This window comes from Rhinatrema bivittatum, chromosome 9 (assembly GCF_901001135.1).
Source record: "Rhinatrema bivittatum chromosome 9, aRhiBiv1.1, whole genome shotgun sequence".
NCBI lineage: Eukaryota > Metazoa > Chordata > Amphibia > Gymnophiona > Rhinatrematidae > Rhinatrema > Rhinatrema bivittatum.
In genome coordinates this window covers 233190705-233203773 of record NC_042623.1, presented here as the reverse complement: position 1 = coordinate 233203773, position 13069 = coordinate 233190705, and the positions used below count along the sequence as shown (strand labels likewise).

Below are 13069 nucleotides of genomic sequence, written 5' to 3'. Positions count from 1 at the left end.
GCAGCGACCTCCCCAAGGTCATTTTCCCCAAAAGATGACAGGACTAGGTCGGGGAAGTCCTCCCACAGACAACTGTCCTTCTAGGGTTGTTTTTCCTCCCCCCCCCCAGGGATGATCAGGCCTGAGACTTTGCATTTCCTGGCGTGTAGCAGATGGACTCAGGACCAGTGGGTATAGTGTGCTCCTGATAGCGGAGACGGATCAGATTTCAATCTGACGTGAGCCCTAGTACATATACCCCTGCAGGAAGCTCTGCTCTTCAGTATTTTCTGTCTCCATAGCAGTTTGGGACTCTATAACACTGTGCTAGCGTGTAGAGTATTCTAACCAAAGAAATCCAAAACAAAGAAGAAAACCTACCTCTACAGACGAGCCCCGCTCTCCTGCGGTGATACCTACTGGTCCCTCCCCCAGTCGAGATTCCTGAGGTGATTTTGATTTCCGCGATCCCTCAGAGGTAGGCCTCTGTCCGGCAGCCGGCTCCCGGCATGGACTTAGCTCCCGGCAACGGATGCAGCTGAGAGGCAGCGGGTGCAACTTTGAGCGCGGCGGTGAAGGTACTTTCCCTCTCCCCCCGCAGCCGGAGACCGGGAAACGCCAAGACAAGGTAAGGTAGAAAACTTGCTAAAAGTTTCCGGTCTCCGAGGCTTGAATAGCCACACAGATCGCCAGCCGGCGTCAGTGCTACCGGGTTAATTAGCCCTATCCGGGCTAGACCCTGGTCCGACACGAGGGTCCTCCCACGTGGAGACCCTCCAAGGTGGTAGCCGTCGCCATTTTCACTTGATCGCCGCCCTGTCCGCCAATTCGATCCATGCGCACAGAGGCGAGCCATGCGCACAAAATCACTTGTGCGCACGGCGACTTGCACAAGGGCGCCAGGCACATAGCCACACGCTTCACTGTGCCGGGCACATAAGTAAACCCCGTGCGCACAGCGGCGCGTGCATCTTATTGAGCGCGCATCCGACCTACATGTACAACTTAGGCACACCCGGAGTGCATAACTAAGCCTCCCGACGTACACTTGAACACACAAACCAGAGTTTTCTGCAATCCTACACACACAAACTATGGCACCACCGGACAAGAAGCTCAAGGCTCAGGGCCTCTGCCCAGCATGCCACATCAGAGCCTCGCAGCACGAAGAGGCCACGGCCCTGTGTCTACAGTGCGAGGAGGCTCTGGGTGAACCAGGCCAAGGTCCTCTCCAACCGGCACTGGGATCCGGATCCACCGACAGTACACTGGACCTCGCTACCCCCAGTGGGAGCCTCCTTCAAATGGGCCTCCCTGGGGACGTGGCGCCTCTCAATTTAGACCCAGCATCTTTCTCCTGGGTAGAATTCTTCAAAAGCCTACATACCTTTGTCCACATGCAACCGGCGCCCCCAATGACACAGCCTCAGCCTGCCCCAGAAGACCCAAACATCCCGGTACCCTCTAAACCCAGAGAAGTGCCCCTCCCGCCTCAAAGCCCCAACTTTGGGGACACGGACACATTGGACGAGGATCAAGACTCCCTGGAGGAAGGGGAAATCCCTCTAGGAATGGAACCTTACCAAACCATGAGGCGTTTCTTCGCTAAAGACTAACTATCAGACCTCGTGCCTCACAGCCTGAAAGAGCTCGCTATCCCAGGCACAAGTGCCACAGGGGAACCGAAGACGAACCCCCTCCTCGAGGGATTCCGTCTGGCCTCCCGCCATTTCCCTTTCCTGCAGGCTGTTCAACAGCTGATTGACCTGGAATGGAAGGCTCCGGAGGCCACATTCAAGGGGGGGCGGACCCTGGCAGCCCTATACCCCCTGGACCCCGCTGCCAAAGACCTCCTGGCATTCCCCAAAGTGGATGCCATGGTCTGCGCGGTCTCAAAGCGCACTACCATCCCAGTCGAGGGAGGAGCGGCACTCAAGGATGCCCAGGACAGACGTCTCGAATCCATCCTTAAGAACATAAGAAATTGCCTTGCTGGGTCAGACCAAGGGTCCATCAAGCCCAGCATCCTGTTTCCAACAGAGGCCAAAACCAGGCCACAAGAACCTGGCAATTACCCAAACACTAAGAAGATCCCATGCTACTGATGCAATTAATAGCAGTGGCTATTCCCTAAGTAAAATTGATTAATAGCCATTAATGGACTTCTCCTCCAAGAACTTATCCAAACCTTTTTTGAACCCAGCTACACTAACTGCACTAACCACATCCTCTGGCAACAAATTCCAGAGCTTTATTGTGCGTTGAGTGAAAAAGAATTTTCTCAGATTAGTCTTAAATGTGCTACTTGCTAACTTCATGGAATGCCCCCTAGTCCTTCTGTTATTCGAAAGTGAAAATAACCGAGTCACATCTACTCTTTCAAGTCCTCTCATGATCTTAAAGACCTCTATCATATACCCCCTCAGCCATCTCTTCTCCAAGCTGAACAGCCCTAACCTCTTCAGCCTTTCCTCATAGGGGAGCTGTTCCATCCCCTTTATCATTTTGGTTGCCCTTCTCTGTACCTTCTCCATCGCAACTATATCTTTTTTGAGATGCGAGGACCAGGAAGCTACCAGCACCTGAGACATGACGTCAGATATGTTCAGGGGCTGCAGGACTAGGCACTCAACATCCAAACAGTTAAGGCTAATGCTCAGAAGTTTGAATGGCGCAGTCTGCCCCAATCCTGTGTTATCAGATTGGGCGCAGTCCCCAGACTGATAGGTTCTCTGATCGACAGGTCCCAAAGGAGAGGGAACCAGACTTGTCTGGGCCAATATGGGGCCATGAGAATCATGGTCCCCTGGTCTTGCTGGAGCTTCAGGAGAGTCATGACCAGTGGAAGAGGGTACACATACAGGAGACCTGTGCCCCAATGCTGGGCAAATGCGTTCAAGGCTGGAAGTCCGTCCATGCTGAATAGGGAGCAGAAGTTGCTTACCATGCAGTTGCACGGGGAGGCAAAGAGATCCACATCCGGACTTCCCCACTGGTTGAAAATCCGGGCTGCCACTGCTGTATTCAGTGACCATTCATGTGGTTGAAATGTATGGCTCAGGCGGTCCGCCACCACGTTCGTTGCTCTGGCTAGATACATCGCTCTCAGGGACGTGCCCTGCGACAGAGCATAGGACCAGATCTGTACCACTTCCTGACAAGAGGAGGAACGATCCCGTGCCTCCCTGTTTGTTGATGTACCACATTGCTATCTGATATTCTGTCCGAATCAGGACCGATTATGGGACAAGTGGTCTCGAAATGCCCAATGAGTGTAACGAATCACCCGAACCTCCAGGAAACTTATCTGGTATAGAGATTCCTGAGCCGTCCACTGACCCTGCATGTGGAGGTTGTCCGTATGCACTCCCCAACCATGGGGGGAGGCATCGGTGGTGAGTTCTACCTGAGGTGGGGCAGCTTGAAAAGGGACTCCCTGCTCCAGGTTGGAGACCCACCAAGGTGGCATGATAGAGACACGTGCCTCGAGGTCCTGGGACACCTGTTCAATTGCGACCATAACATCCACTGCGCCTTGCGCATGCAGAGGCAGGCCAATGGAGAGACATGGACAGAAGCAGCCATGTGATCCAGAAGATGAAGCAGCACATGAGTAGGAACCTGTTGACTGCTGCGAACCAAGCTCGCCAGTGATGACAGGGCAAGTGCCTGGTCGCGAGGCAGAAACGCCTTGGCCTAAATTGTGTCCAGTCTGGCTCCTATGAAGTCCAGATGGGTTGACGGGCAGAGATGGGACTTTGAGTAATTGATGACAAACCCCAGAGTTCACAGCACTTGCATGGTCAGACAAAGAGTGCATCACTCCCTGCTGGGAGGCGCTTTTGACCAGCTAGTTGTCCAAGTAGGGGAACACATGTACCCCCTGTTTGAGATGTGCCCCCACTGCTGCCAGGCACTTGGTGAAGATCCGAGGGGCTGAGGCCAGACCAAATGGCAGTACTCAATACTGGTAGTGAGCTCCTCCAACCACAAAGCGAAGATACTTCCTGTAACTTGGAAAGATCACAATGTGGACGTAGGCATCCTTCAGATTGAGGGAGCAGAGCCAATCTCCTCTTGTGAGGAGTGGGATCAGGATGCCCAGAGAGACCATTTTGAACTTTTCCCTCTGAAGGAATTTGTTCAAGGCTCTGAGACTGAGAATAGGGTGTAGCCCCCCAGTTCTCTTTGGTATCAGGAAAAACTTTGAATAGAACCTTCAGCCCTGCTGGCAGAAGGGATCGGGTTCTACCGCTCCTGCCACTAGAAGGGCAGAGAGCTCTTTCACAAGTATTTCCTGTGGAGCGGATGAACCCCACGATGGACATAGGAGAAAGTCCGCAGGGATGTCCTTGAAATTTAGCCGATACCCCTGGCAGATGTTTGTGAGAACCCAGCAGTCTGACATAACGAGTGGGCTGTGGTGGGCAAAATGAAGTAGCCTGCCCCCTACTGGAGGGCAGGATGCTGGGGGTATGGCGGGCTGACTCACACTCTCTCGCTCTGCTGGGGAGCTGGCTGAGACTTGGGGGTCCATTGTTGGTGAGAACAACCCCTGGAATCAGCGTGGGGGGTACGAGCCCACGGTAGAAGGATTTCCTCAAACCTTGTCGCAAGGACTTCCTGATGGAGGATCGGAAGTGAATAGCCAATAGCTGTTGAAGTGTCTCATGGTGGTCCTTCAATTGGGCTACCACATCCCTGACCTTGTCCCCGAAGAGATTCTGTCTTGTGCAGGGCAGATCAGCCAGCTTCTCCTCCAGGCGAAGGTCCGAGGCCCAGAGCCAGGCCATCCTGTGGGCGCCAATACCCACTGCAGCTACTCTTGCCTCTGTCTCGAAACATCGTAGGTGAACCTCACCTCATGTTTTCCCACCTCCAGACCCTGCTGTACCACTGCAGAGAACGCGTCTTGTTGCTGCTGTGGCAGGCACTCTGAGAGCTCCTGGACCCTTTTCCATAAGTTCCGGTTGTATTGGGTCATATACAATTGGTAGGAGGCAATGTGGGTGATTAGCATAGTGCCCTGAAATACCTTTCTACCTAGGGTATCTGGTGCCCTGTGATCCTGACCTGGAGGGGCGGAGACATGGGTCCGAGAGCGCTTGGCTTTTATGAGAGCCGGCTCTACTACCACAGATTGGTGAGGGAGATGGCTTCTCTCAAATCCAAAAGCCTGTTGGACCAAATAGAGGGCATCTACCTTCCTGTTTACTGGAGGAACTGACCCTGGATGTTCCCAAATCCTGAGAAGTTCCTTAAAGATATCATGGACTGGGACAGCCACTATCTCCTTTGGGGCATTGATGAACTGGAGAACTTGGAGCATCTTATGTCGAGCGTCCTACTCTGAGGAAAAACCTGAAAAGGAGAGATCTCCCAGCGAAACCTGCGCCTTTCATCTGGTGGCGAAGGTTCTGATAGAAGATTACCAGAGTCCTCAGAAGAAGACTCCAAGGTATCATCTCCCCAGGGGTCATATGGGCCCTCCTTCTCGCTAAGGTCCCTTGGGGGCCTGCTTGGATGGGCCCTGTCCAAGCTCCTTGGTCTGGGTATAGAGGGCACCGGTGGCCTCAAGGGCGGCAAAGGCAGCAATGGTAATGAGGGTCCCGACACCTCAGGCACGGGCTTGGGGACCTTTGGTCATGGAACCAACATTCTCGACTGTGCCAGTGGCCACAATAAATCTTCCTCCGTGGAGGACCCAATAATGGGAATTGCTTTGGAGGGGGGCATCGGTGGCCATTGGGGAACTGAGGGCCCCCGGTCGCCGGTTGCTTCAGAAGGACACCGCAAAGGACATCCACACACTTTAGCAGGGGCATCAACAGAGATGAGACAGGCTCCTGCACCAGTATGGGGGCCGCTGCTGGGGGTGGTTCGATGCCCTACAATGCTCATAAGTCCGGTGAAGCTAGGATTGATGGAGGAGGCTCAGTGCTCAGCACTGATATTGGTGAGGAATGCCTAGGACTCCCGGGTCTGTCAGAGGATGAGGCCTCCTCACCACGGGGTCCCTTCAGTCGCGGCATGGCAGCTGCCAGTACTGCACAGGTTCTAGAGCTGTGCGCTGACGGCGACCAGTGACTGTGCTTGCGGATTTCTCGTGATGCTTGGCCCAGTCTTTCCCCGGTGCAGAAGAAGCTGAAGAGCCCAATGTCTGAGAGCATTGACACCATAGATGGTCTATCACCGGCCCCTCTTTCCATGTTCGAGGCTGCAGGGGGTCTTAGGGACATGTATCAAGCTGTTCCCCTCGGCCCATAGGCGTCGACATCTCTGATGGAGCAGACTTTTTGGAACAAAGAGATTCTCCATCATATCCAGCTGGGCACCATGGCCCTTGGGGGTCATCTGATCGCACAGCTGACACCCTTGTATGTCGTGCAATGCCCCCAGGCAGAGGATACAAACCCCATGCGGATCAGTAATCGACATGGTCCGCGGGCACTGGAGGCACTGCCAAAAACCAGACGATGCCATGAAAAACAGCAGGTGAGCGGTCAATGGACAGTGGCCACCAAGGAGCAACACGCTGGTAATCGACCGCAAAGAAGGTAAAAATAAACCTACCATGCCGCTGGAGGGACACTGATCAGAGAAGGGGGACCCGAAGTTGGAAAAACTGGAAAAATTGAAGAAAAAAAATCAGTACAAAAGCAGAGCTCCAAACCACGAGGCAGTTCACTGCAGAAAAAAAAAGACTGAAGGGGGACCCCGCGTGGACGCACGAATAGTGGCATGCTGGGCTTGCTCAGTGTGCCAGTCAAAGTTCTAGAAACTTTGACAAGTTTTCCGTGCCGGGCTCCATCTGATGATGTCACCCATCTGGGAGGACTACCATCCTGTTTGTCCTAGGAGAAGGCAAGGTAAGTTGAGAGTTGAGATTTTGTGCGCTGAATCTATTTATTTATTTTTTATTTATTTAGAGTCTTTTTTATACCGAGGTAAAGCAGGGAGCCTTCACCCCGGTTTACAGAAAAGAACAACATCATACATGGAACATGTTATAACTCTAGGCACTAAAACCATAATTGTACATATTCCCATGCTCTTGGGAATTCTAAAGATTGCTTTTTAACTGTTTTTGGCAATATTAATTATCCCTTTCATGTATGTATGTGTGTGTGTGTATGTATGTGTACGTATGTACACAAACAACTTTTTTTTTGTTATGGAATACAGCTCCCAAATATTCTATTGTATGAAAAGGCTGAAATTGCTAATATTCCTTACTGGATTGATGTTGCTCTGATCACTCAGTTGTAAAGATATAGCAAACCATTATCAATTCTTTTAGACACATTACGATAGACCACCTATGCTATGGTGAATGAATTTAGTGTGCCCTGAATTGGAAGTGATGCCCAGTTATGTACTAACAGATCTCTGATGGCTTTCAACGCACAATAAAGCTCTGGAATTTGTTGCCAGAGGATGTGGTTAGTGCAGTTAGTGTAGCTGGGTTCAAAAAAGGTTTGGATAAGTTCTTGGAGAGAAGTCCATTAACTGCTATTAATAAAGTTGACTTAGGGAATTGCCAGGTTCTTGTGGCCTGGTTTGGTCTCTGTTGGAAACAGGATGCTGGGCTTGACCCAGCAAAGCAATTTCTTATGTTCTGTTGTTAAAATATTGGAAGTTATCTCTATTATATCAGGCTAAGATAAAAACTTGCCTTTCTGCTCAGAGCTTTGCTATATAGAAAGTTTCAGTTTGAAAATATGAGGCAAGCATCAATGTTCTCCCTAATTTTTTTAAAAGTGATGTTTGCTAAAATTTTATTTGTGCAACTTTTTATACACAGTTGAAATTTGTGTACTACGAGACAATACAATGCAAATATTGGGATTTCTTGTGCGTGCGATGCCGTGTGCACATGCACATGTGTACATCATAGAGGGAACAGTGGCAAGGATACCTTGTTCACCCCGTTTTAATTCCGGAATTGGGTCTGCATGACCTGTTTTCTTTGGAGTCAAAGTATAAAGAATTTTTGTCTTTTTTTCCTTTAATGGCAAATGACATATTGCTGTCAACCTAGAAATTTGCTTATAATAGAACTGCTACTTACTTTGTTGATGTTGAACATAGTGATACCCTGCAAAATTGATGCATTGGAGGCTAGCTAAAGCGTGTAGCCATATTGTATGTTACCTAGGACCCACTCGTCCATGATTATCTGAATCGACTCTGAAATATTCTTGAATTTCTTATTTCTTGAAAGGGTAGCTTTTGACCTTTGAATCTTAATAGTTGAGATATAAAATGAATACCTTGACAGTATCATTTTGAATCATGGTTATGATTATAAAGGCAACAAATAGACCTATCACTAACCTCTGGTAATACGAGTCTGTAGGCCAGTGACATAGCTATAAAAGATTTCTCGTACTTCCTGAAAGAGCTATCAAACTTGAAGAAACCCTTATAAAATCATTTAGCCCATCCAATAAACATGCAGCTGCTGATTACAACTGGATTGGCTCATCTCTGTCAGTAAGCTTTTTAACTTTAAAGTAGAAGTGCTTTAACATTGCTTGAACAGATTGCACTGAGAAACATTTGGAAAGAACCCATGCTTGAATAATAGCTCTTTTATTCAGTTCTCAAGAGAGATGTCTCCTTCCAGAGGGATAGTTTGTTAGTAAACCATGGCATTTGACATAAATAATCTTGAAACTCTGAAGGAAGCAAGCTTAGATAGAAATCTTTGTTTGAAACAAATTTCTGGTGAGTACATTAATTACGAATATTCAATATAGTGGAATGGCCATTCAGGCTTTATGTATCCCTTTTATTAATTGGATCACAGATAGGTTTCTTTTTAAATGTATTTACTGCTAGATTTAGGGAAGGAATAACATGAAATTAATGCTGCAATCACTTCTTTAAGGAACAGGAAGATTATAAGAAACTCTGGAATTCATCATCAGAGTATGTGGTTAAGACAGCACAGCTGGGTTTAAAATAAAAGGTTTGGACAAGTTCCTGGAGGAAAAGTCACCCTTATTAACCAAGTAGACTTAAATAGTCCCTACTTGTCACTGCGCGATGGCAGCATGGGATCCATTTACTGTTTGGGATCTTGCCAGGTACTTGTGACCTGGATTGGACACCATTGCAAATAGGTTACTGGGCTTGATGGACCTTCGGTCTGACCCAGTATGGCAAGTTCTTATTAAAGAAAATGTCTTAACTCTCAGAAAAAACTTCCTTTTCTACCAGGGAATACAAACTGTTATCCTCATATTCTGCTTCCATGCCTGCAATAGAAAGATGTATTGCTTTAAGGGCAACTTTATATATAAGCTCTCCTTGAGTCTTTAGAACTCCTAAGAGGATTGTATAAATGCAATGCTTAATGCTCTTGAGCATTCTATTTTGCAGGTATGAATGTATCTAATCTTTCATACTACTTGCAAAACACAGGATTCTTAATTAAGGAGCCTGAGCATGGTTTTGCATAAAGGATGCTATCTGATAAGACTTATCCCTCCTTTTTGACGTAAAGTTCAGGATTTAAAAATGGTGAGTCATGAATATTGTTTATCTGCGGCTGTGCAGAGCTTTGCTGGAGCTGTTTTCAAAATAGCAGCCGTTCCAAAGACAATAGATAACAATGTTATAAAAAAAACTCTGGGTAAACATATTACTTTTTTTTTTTTTTTTATTAGTTTTGTTCAAGGCCCTTATTACTCCTTTTGAAACATTTTCCATGTTTTAATCGCCATGATTTCATGCAGTGTAGGCAAAATCACCTGCCACAGTTATATTGCTGTCTCAGGGAGCACAAACAGCAATAGTGATCCAGCTTGAGAAATGCTTAAAACAGCCTGAGATGAAGACCAAATCACTTTTAAACAAATTGAAATCTGCTGGCTGAATACCTTTATATTTTACTTTGCAATGTTTAGGGGACTTTCTTTTTTTTTAACCTTTTACAATGAGTAAAGTAAAATAGTGTAGATTTAGAAGATTCCCAGAAATTCCTCCATCCTTTCTTAATGCATATATGCTCAAAAGTGACTCAGCCAAAACCCATCTGATGAGAATGGGAGCATAATCAAATGTTGGCTCGCAACTCTAAAAGTAAAGGTGCATGGTCCAATCAAATTGTTTGCCTTAGCATTATTCTCTAAATTGGCACAACCAAGAACTCTCTTATGGGAATGGGAGTGTTAAGCAAATGTTGGCTCACTACTCGGTAAAAATTAGAGGTGCATGGCGCAAACAGATTGCCTTTGATAATATGGCTTTGTCTTTAATTTTTTTTTATTAAATTCAAATAATAGATGAGCATTAACATAAAAAATACTGCTGCTCTATCAGTAGTTTTTTCTTCAGCTGGAGGCAGAGAATACAAGTTCAAACGGGTCTGTGCTAAGTGGATGTGGTCACAAGTTAGAAAAAAAGAATGTTCTCTGCTTCCATGGAGCTGGATGATGTACTAAACCCAATCGTTCTGGACTGGTGTAGCAGAAAGAAAAGGAAATTCAAGATGTCTTTCCGAGAAGACACTGATAATTTAAAGGCCCATTTCAGACATAAACGCAGCAATATGTGAAAAAGCAGAGCAGCAACCTTTTTCTGTAATAAAAATTAAAAAATCACCTTGGTTCCAGTCTTTATTTTAGGCTGCTTACATCTGGCTGCATAAATCACAGGATTTAAAAGATTAACTTGCTCATTCTTGTAGTCATCTTTTCAAAACTATAATGCTTTGCTAAAGAGAATGAGAAAACAGGGACATGAGCAGCACGATAATAAAAAACTGAATTTAAGCTTTGTTTTCAGTGGGACAAAACAAATCTGCTTTTAGAGTGCGAATGGAGGAGAGGTCAGAGTTGTTTTGCAGTGTGGGGCCAAATGAACTACAAGTTTCCCCCCATTATTTTTATAAGAACAGTCCTTTGTGCATATTTTTTTGATTTATATTCCATCTTTTGGCACTTCAAAGCAGATTACATTCAGATAGTGTAGGTAATTCCCTTCCCAGAGGGCTCACAATTTATTTGAACCTGAGGCAATGATCCTTTGTCTCCCAGTTTGCAGACAGTACTTGAAAAATGATGACGGCAAAACAATTCACTTTCTTTTATTTGTTTTGAAGGTCGTGTTGTCAATATTGCAAGCATGCTAGGAAGAATGGCAAGCCCTTCTCGTTCTTGTTATTGCATCTCCAAATATGCAGTGGAAGCTTTCTCTGATTGCCTGAGGCAGGAAATGTACCAATGGGGAGTCAAAGTTGCTGTGATTGAACCTAGCAATTTTATTGCTGCTACTAGAATCCTAACCCAGGAAGATGTTGAAAACCAAGCTGATGAGCTATGGAAGAAAGCAAGTGAAATTGTTCAAGAAGACTATGGAAAGGAATATTTTGCTCATCAGATCGTTTTGATGAAGTCGTTTGTGAACAGTGGCTTTAAGGATATGTCTCCAGTTCTTAACGACATCACAGATGCATTAAGTTCAAAATTACCATATACTCGCTATAACCCATCAGATACCTATTGGTGGATAAGGTTAAAAATTATGACTCACCTTCCTGCGAGTATTGCTAATTGGATTTATATTCGCTAAACCAGAGATGTCAAACCGTAATCCTGAGGGCCACAAACCAATCGGTTTTGCAAGATATCCCTAATAAATAAGCATGAGATGTATCTACAAACAGCAGAGGCACTGTATGCAAATATATGCTTATTTATTAGGGATATCCTGAAAACCTGAGTGGTTTGTGGCCCTCAGACTATATTTTGAAACTGCTGCAGTAATTAGTAGACTAACCTTTAGTCTTAAATGAAGGAAAGTGTTTTTCTTTGTTGATTACAATTAAAAGTGGAAATTTTTTTTTAATTCAGTATACCATTTTTTTTTTTTTGGTCTGCAGTTTCCTCCTGCTGCTTGGGCTACAGCTCCATGCGCCTTCAATGCGCCTTCAATGGAATGCAGTGTTTTACTGATTTGTGCTTATCTTTGTATTGTCCACTTATTGCTAACTTCCATTCCCTGTTTGTACCTGGATCAGTCCAGACTCCTGGGTTTGGCCCCCCCTCTAGCAGATGGAGACAGAAGTTTACAAACAAAAAACTCCGCCTATATCTAGGCTGGTGCCACCTACAGTCCAGCAGTATTCTTCTGTCTCCTAGCAGGTGGAGCTGTCTAGGGACAGCCTTTGCTCCGCATGTGTTTCCGGCGGGGAGGGAGGCTCCACGGCTCCGGTAGGGACCTGGGGAAGCAGGCAGTTGCGCGCCGGACCCGAGGCAGGCAGGCCAGCGATTAGTGCCGGGCTGGCTTCGGGCGCCATTTTGTTTCCCTCGCCGGCGGTTTCGGTGGGAACGGCAGCCATTTTAGCACCGCGGGAAGCTGTGGCAGACACTATGTCGGTGAGTGAGGGGGAGGACGACCCTCCGCTGAGGTTATCCCTGCAGCATGGGGTCCCCAAGGGGGACAGTTCCGCTAATCCCATTGGGTCTTTGCCTTCTCATGTCTCTTGAGGGGGATGATGATGAGGATACGGACTCGGACTCTTCATTTGGGTCCGCGTTCGTACTCCTTATGCATAAGGCATTCAAGGCCCGTCGTCGGGCCAAGAAGAGGTCCCTGGAGACCCCCACTCCGGACCCAGGGCCTCGGGCAGAGAAACGGTCCAAAACAGGTCCGGGGTCAGAGGGCCAGAATAGGGCTCGCCCACTCCGGCCGTTGGCACCCAGAGGGGGCCCTGATTCGACCACGAACACGGATGAGCCATCCGGGGATCCAGATCTCCCGTCCCAGCCGCCGCGGGGGGTTGATGGGGACGGAGACCAGGGGGCCTCGGGATCCCGAGTGTCCCATGCCACCGAGGGGGATGACCTGAAGGTGATTCGCTTATTTAGAAAAGATGAGCTGGGGCCTCTTATCCCGGAAATTCTGGGGGAACTAGGGATCCAGGTGCCGCAGGAGGAGTCACGGCTCGGGGTAACGGACCCGGTCGTCTTAGGCCTCCGAGGGCCTCCTTCAGCCTTCCCATTGCATTTTTCTGCCTCTGACTTGCTGTTTAAGGAGTGGGATACTCCGGATTTGGGGCTGAAGGTGGCAAAGGCGATGG

The 13069-nt window shown here is 47.5% G+C and overlaps 1 protein-coding gene across 1 annotated transcript in view; it reads left to right on the top strand.

Annotated features, from left to right (window-relative positions):
* Positions 1-12029, top strand: part of LOC115099503 (D-beta-hydroxybutyrate dehydrogenase, mitochondrial-like) — an 87961-nt gene extending 75932 nt beyond the window's left edge. The window contains exon 5 of the mRNA XM_029617176.1: positions 11090-12029. Within this exon, the coding sequence (XP_029473036.1) occupies positions 11090-11559 (470 nt within the window). The 3' untranslated portion in view covers positions 11560-12029. The remainder of the gene's footprint in view (positions 1-11089) is intronic.
* Positions 12030-13069: the final 1040 nt, after the last annotated feature.